General features: G+C 43.9%; 1 protein-coding gene across 4 annotated transcripts in view; it reads right to left on the minus strand.

Moving 5' to 3' along the window:
• ATAD2B (ATPase family AAA domain containing 2B) overlaps window positions 1-5,494 on the minus strand; it is a 186,756-nt gene extending 181,262 nt beyond the window's left edge. For 2 of the 4 annotated variants that reach the window (XM_017526651.2, XM_017526643.2), the window contains exon 1: window positions 4,923-5,494. In XM_017526651.2, coding sequence (XP_017382140.1) covers window positions 4,923-5,138 — 216 coding nt within the window. In that variant the 5' untranslated portion in view covers window positions 5,139-5,494. The remainder of the gene's footprint in view (window positions 1-4,922) is intronic. The other 2 variants (XM_037737676.1, XM_017526657.2) reach the window with 1 other exon arrangement.
• Between the last annotated feature and the right edge of the window lie 1,071 nt (window positions 5,495-6,565).

Genomic DNA, 6,565 nt, shown 5'->3' on the forward strand with positions numbered 1-6,565 from the left:
AAAAAAAAAAAAAAAAAAAAAAAAAAAAAAAAAAAAAAAAAAAAAAAAAAAAAAAAAAAAAAAAAGAAATGCCAAACATATCATTCAAAGTAATATGGCACTTAGATCCTTGAATTGACAGGATCACTCTGCATTCAGGTGCAAACACTGATTGGGCTTCTCAGTTCTCATAACAAGTAGTAATTCTACCACTTGTCCAGCTGGTTTCCAGAAGTTATGAGTTTATCTATAATTAGGTATTTAGGAGACATGCAATAAAACACCTACCAAAGGATGGTTTAAAAGACTACTTGCCAGGGAAAATGATTTAAGGAATTAATATGTATTCACTTCTATAGGCTTTATAAGTTTCATCCATGACCTAAACAACAGAAGTGTATATATCTGGACTACAGAAATAGCCAGTAACTGAATTTAAGCTGCATTTTCACTTGGCTACCAGAGCAATGCTATGAATTCCACCACTGCTTTGCTTCAAAATTGTGGCAGGGGACATTGCTATGTTACAATATTACCTATACTGTACTCCATGTGAATCTGCTACAGGATAAGGAAAAAAGTGCTCTGTTCTGAGGAACTTATATTTTCCCCTGCTCATCTGAGAGTTATATACCTTATGAGCTTTCCCTCTGAGACTTCTTTTACCACTTTAACCCTCAACTTCAACCACTCTGCTTTGTTATGTTGGCAAATGCATGAGTGTTGGAAAAGGAAAAGTACAGGGTGATAAAAGAGAATACTAAAGAAGGATCTAAGGATTTTTAAAATTAAAAATAAAGTAAGCATTTTACTTCTAAAGTTACTCAAAATATTTATTTTGATCTCACAAGTAAGATCGGGACTCAAGAGTCAATGACCATCTCAAAAAGCCCAAAAACCTGTTACAAAGCCAGAAATACCAGCAAACAGATCTAACAAGGACAAGTAGAAAAAAATAGTTGAAATATTTTTCAAAGATTGCTCTCCAGTTTTGTGAATACAGTATTAGATTGTTTACTGGGAGTGACACTTAGGTGGAGCAAATAAACACCTAATGACTGAAGGCCAGATTAACTGACCTAAAAGAGGTCAAGCTTTATGCAAGCTTGGAGAAAAAAAAAAAAAGCCACAGTGTACAGGAGTAATTACATCTAACTGCATAGCACTAAAAGACAACCTGACATTTTAAAAGTGTGGGCATTGTGGGTAATGATAAGGGAGGAAAAAAAATAAGAAAATTTAAAAGTGTAGGCACAAAGGCAACCTACAAAATAGGAGAAAAATCTACAAACTGTGTATCTGATAAGCAGTTAATTTCCAAAATACACAGGGTACTCCTACAACTCCAGAGGAAAAAAAATTTTTTTAATAAGCAAGGCAGGATTTTAAGGCTTCAGTGAACTACGATTGTGCCACTGCACTCCATCCTGGGCATTAGAGAAAAAAAGGTCCTAGCTAAATAGACACCACTCAGGTATATGAAAAGGTGCTCAATATCAAAACCACAATGAGGTGTCACCTCATACCTGTCAAGATGGCTCTTGTCAAAAAGACAAGAGACAACAAATATTGGGGAGAGGTGGAAAAAAGGGAATCCTCGTGCATGTCAGTAGAAATGCAAAATGGTGCAGCCACTATGGAAAATAGTATGAAGGTACCTCAAACAAATAAAAATAGAACTCTACCATATGATCCCGCAATCCCACTTCTGGGTATTTATCCAAAGGAATTGAAATTAGGCTTTCAAGGGGACATCTACACTCTCATGTTCACAGTAGCATTATTCGTAATAGCTAAGATATGGAAACAATCTAAATGTCCAACAAGAGATGAATGTAGGAAACATGGTGTACATGTGTGCATGCCCAATGGAATACTATTAAGCCGAAGAAGGGAATCTCATCACTTATAACAACACAGATGCACCTAGAGGATATTACACTAAATAATATAAGCCAGTCCCAGAAAGATAAATACCGTATCATCTCACTTATATGTGGAATCTAAACTAGCAAATTCACAGAAGCAGAGAGTAGAAGGGTGATTGCCAGGGTCTTGGGGGAGGCAATAAAGTATGACTTATGCCAGATAAATAAGTTCTGGAGATCTACATAACGTAGTGCCTACAATTTAAGAATACTGTATTGCATGCTTAAAATTTCCTAAGAGGGTAGATTTTATATCAAGTGTTCTTGCCACAAAAATAATACTAATAAGACATTCATAATAAAAGGGACCGGAAAACTTTAGGAATGATGGAGAGCTCTACAGTATTGATGGTTTCACAAATACATATTTAACCTCCAAACTCACAGAGTTATATACACTAAGTGCAATCTTTTACATGTCAAAAAAAAAAAGGCTTTTAATACTAAAAAAAGAGAAAAAAAATTCTAATAATCTGCAGAATGTATATTTATCACTCATCCTATGCATACACTACTTGGGAAAAAGACAAAACTATAAGAAAAACTCAAACTACTATGACTTTTTAAAGCAAATAAAATGTCTCTGGACATAGTGAATGAAATAATCTAAAAACAGGGAAAAGAGGGAAAAACAGGCATCAGGTACAGTTAAGAACATGGCACAAAAGCAGAAAAAGGAGAAACTCCTCAATTATAGATGTTACAAACAGGAATACATTTCTTCCTACAAAAATAAGGGTCTGCTAAAGCAACAACATGGGCAACCCCACTTTGCATCAAGACTTTACAGACACTGGTAAATGTCTGTTACAGACCCCATAGACTAAGAGAGTGCCTTTAAGTACTCCAGAAAGGATAAACCAAGAGTGCTAAATTGCTACAAAACTGGAGAAGAGCTAACCAGAAATATACAACAAAGAAATATACAGCCTGCTTAATAAATATGTAGTCCATAAGCTTAATAAATTCATAATTATAATTTAGCATCTTTTAAAGGTCCAATCTCTATGTAAGAGCAGTAAGCCTCTAAAAAATCTTTCAGAGAAAGCAATTAGATCACTCCATAATCTACTAGAGCCATAACATAAATCTTCTTAAGACTGAAAAACAAACATTTCAAAGCAAATCTTCGGTAGACCGTTATTTATGGTGCTTTAAAACATTTTAAAAGGATCTTTGAAACAAAGTTTCATTAGTACCCTTCTACAAAGAGCTCTCATATCTTTCATTCTTCTAGTAATTTAAAAGCTACCAAATGTTCATTTCCTCGTTAGATTATTGATTCCTAGCCTTTTAACATCGCTATAACAGCTGCTTGACAAATTACCTCACCTTATTCCTCAGGGGGTAAGGACAGCATGATATCCATGAATTCAAAAATGGGACCACAAACTGATCAGTGATAAATGAGCTAATTGCTTCAGATGAGTTAGACACTGCTCTAATAGACCAGGCATTCATAGCATGATACAATTAAATGCTTACACTTTAAATATTTTCTTTGTCCTTAAATGTAGAGAACAGATCTTTTCTTAAATTTAGTTTTATTTTAAAATACGTGATAGCATCAGTAGGTCAAGAAGCTTGAACATGTTTGGAAAGTTTCCACAGAAAGCCTCGTCTTCAAAGTACTTATTCTCAATAGTTTGCACAACTTTCAGATTTAGGCTTCTTATTTCAACCTAAGAGATCTGTAAACCCCCAAAATAGTCCATTAAATAGGACAGTTCTAAAAATAATGTCCAAATTTTTATCAAATAAAAGCCAAAACTATTTTCAAAGATATAATAAAAATATTTCAGAGTGGTATGGTAAAATATTCCTGTTGTCTCTGCCTAGATTCATTCTGATAGTGTCAAAACAGTGTAAAACACAAAGAGAAAAAGCACACACAAACAGCGATCTTGCAGACCCCTACTGAACATAAAATATTGCTTCCCTCCCCCCCCCACCCCAGTAAGAACCACAAAATGGTGTGGAATTAAAGGTACATTTTAAATGAACAGCATTTTCCAGCCGAATTACCTAGCAAGTCTACCTCCTTTAGACAGAAGCAGTATAGTCTTCTCTGAATTCAGAAACAATCTCATGGTAAAACAAAAGTGTCAATTCCTTTACAGCAATAAATATCTGTGCTTAGTAAAATTTCAAGATCTATGACCCTTTTTAATTCAATCACCAGGTTCTTCAAACGTCATTTTTGCAACTGCATGATAACGATGGCGTTCATTCACCTTTTGTAATATAGTCCCATGACAAAAATGTAGATATCTAAGAAACCACACAATTTTAGCATGATAGTACTGACTATCCGACACATTCCACTTGTTTCTTTCGACGCGCTCCTTCTGTGACCTGAAAGCTCTGGTTCCTACCAGCACCTTGGTGAGCTAGCTGGCTCGTTCCCCAGCTACAACATTATGTTTGATCTCTCCTGCCTGGAGAGGCGATAGTGTTGATTTTGTTTTCAAAGTTGATGTCAGAGCAGCTACAAACTTTTTTCAGCATCCCTGCCTGGCTGCCAACTGGAGCTCTCTGCTCACTTCCTCACCAACTTGAACCACCCCCAAACTGAGAGTAAGCTGGAGTTAGACAGCGGCAGGAACTGACACACTTTCAAGAAGGGTTTGACACCGCAGAAAACTTTCACTTCTCCAACCCTCCCACCCAGGGGCTCTGGTCCTTCGCTCTTGCTTCCCCGCTAGAATTCCCCTCTGGGGCAGGACAAGGACAAGGACAGCAGATCGTTCGAATGCCCCGAAAGGGACCCCCAAAGCCCTCTCCCCTGGACTCAAGAGCTGTTCTTTACACAAAAGAGCCGGGCCAGCTTGAAAAGCAAACGGGCCAGCGTCGCGGCCCTTCTCCTGGGTACCACCCTCCACCGTGCCCGCAGACCCTCTCTCCAGCCGCCCGAGCGGTCTCCACTGGAGGCTTCCTGCCCCCAACCCGTCCAGACAAAGCCCCGGCGGCCGGGCTGACACTTCCGAGCCTCCGGACTCGGGACGCCGCGCTTACCCTGGCCTCATCCAGAGCGAGGCCGGCGCCACCGCTTCCCCCGGCCTTGGCGGCGGGGCAGCTGGCGGCGCGGGTCTTGGAGGAGCGGGTCCGAGAGGAGATGAAATGGCTGCTGCCTCCGGTCGCCCCAGGCTCTGCTCCGGCCCCAGGCCCAGGCCCGGGACCAGGAGACTTGGACCCGAGAAGGCGGAGAGAGCTCTTCCGGGTGTTCACCATGGTCCAGCCAGGAGGACGGAGTCCACGCCGCGCCCGGGAGAGCCGAGCAAGGCCGGCCCGCTGGCCGGTCAGTCAGGGCCAGCGGAGCCAAGCCGGGCAGGGAGAGACAGCCGGCCCGGAGCGTGCGGAGCGCAGACGAACACAACAGAGAGCCGGGCAGAGGAAGGGAAGTCGGCGCTAGCAGGCGGCGAGCGGGAAGCGGGGGCGGTGCTACAGGCCGGCAGCACAGACACTCCGCCGGCTTCGCCCTCCTCAGCGGGAGCCGAGCGGAGCCGCCATTTCTACCCCTTTCTCTCCCGTTCTCGCTCTCGAGCTCCGTGCGTCAGGGCTCCAGCGCCGCAGGGCCAACGAGACCGCTTCCGGCCGCAGCCGCGGCGGGGCGCTGCGAGGCCAGCCAGCCCTCCCCTTCCCGGCTGCTAGCTCCTCTCCCCGCGGCCTCCTGCGGCCCCGCCTCCGGCGCGGCGTCAGCGCTTGGCAGCCAGCGAGCGACGCTCTGGGCTGTCAGCTCGATGGTTTCCCTGTCTCCGCGACCGCAAAGCCGGGGGGACCAGAAAAGCCAGACTGATCAGGACGAGTTCCGGCGTGGACTTGGACCTGAAGCCCTACGACCAGCCAGGCCCGAATGCCCCAGACACCCTCGTCACCCCCGTGGCCTGGATGGAGCAGGGGACGGCCAGCGAAGGCGCGGAGTGGAAGGGAAGCAGCGACGAAAGTACAAGGAGTTGACTGGGAATCCCCGAGCTACCCGAGGCTGACACTTAACTAGAATCACACTTTTCATGGCTGTAAAAATGAGAATGACAGCTGTGATAAAAACTGATCTGTGCGCTGTCTGGAACGTGGTGAGCTTAGGAAGAAAACGCGGGGTTGAGGGGTGGGCGGGAGGAACACCACGCTAGAACCCTGCGTCTTTAAACAAAGCGAGGCAGGGTCGTTTCCTACCCCCTTAGCCAGATCTAAGGCGGAGTCAAAGAATGAGTTCCCTGTAGGAGCCGCCTCTATCTCTGTCCCCTGCCCCCGGGCCCCTGAAGAATTAAGAATACAAAAAGCTGAACCCAAAGATACGACATTTGTAATTTAACTTTCAAAGAAAAAAAAATTAAGCCACACAATTCATATGAAAAGCTCTGCTGCAGGCCGGGTGCGGTGGCTCACGCCTGTAATGCCAGCACTTTCGGAGACCTAGGTAGGTGGATCACCTGAAGTCAGGAGTTCAAGACCAGTCCGACCAACATGGCGAAACCCCGTCTCTACTAATAATACAAAAGATAGCTGGGTATCGTGGTGGGCACCTGTAATCCCAGCTGCTCGGGAAGCTGAGGCATGAGAATCACTTGAACCCAGAAGACGGAGGTTGCAGTGAGCCGAAATCCCGCCACTGCACTCCAGCCTGGGCGACAGAGTCAGACCCTGTCTCAAAACAAAAA

The sequence above is a fragment of the Cebus imitator genome, unplaced genomic scaffold (assembly GCF_001604975.1).
Source record: "Cebus imitator isolate Cc_AM_T3 unplaced genomic scaffold, Cebus_imitator-1.0 Scaffold1, whole genome shotgun sequence".
Lineage (NCBI taxonomy): Eukaryota > Metazoa > Chordata > Mammalia > Primates > Cebidae > Cebus > Cebus imitator.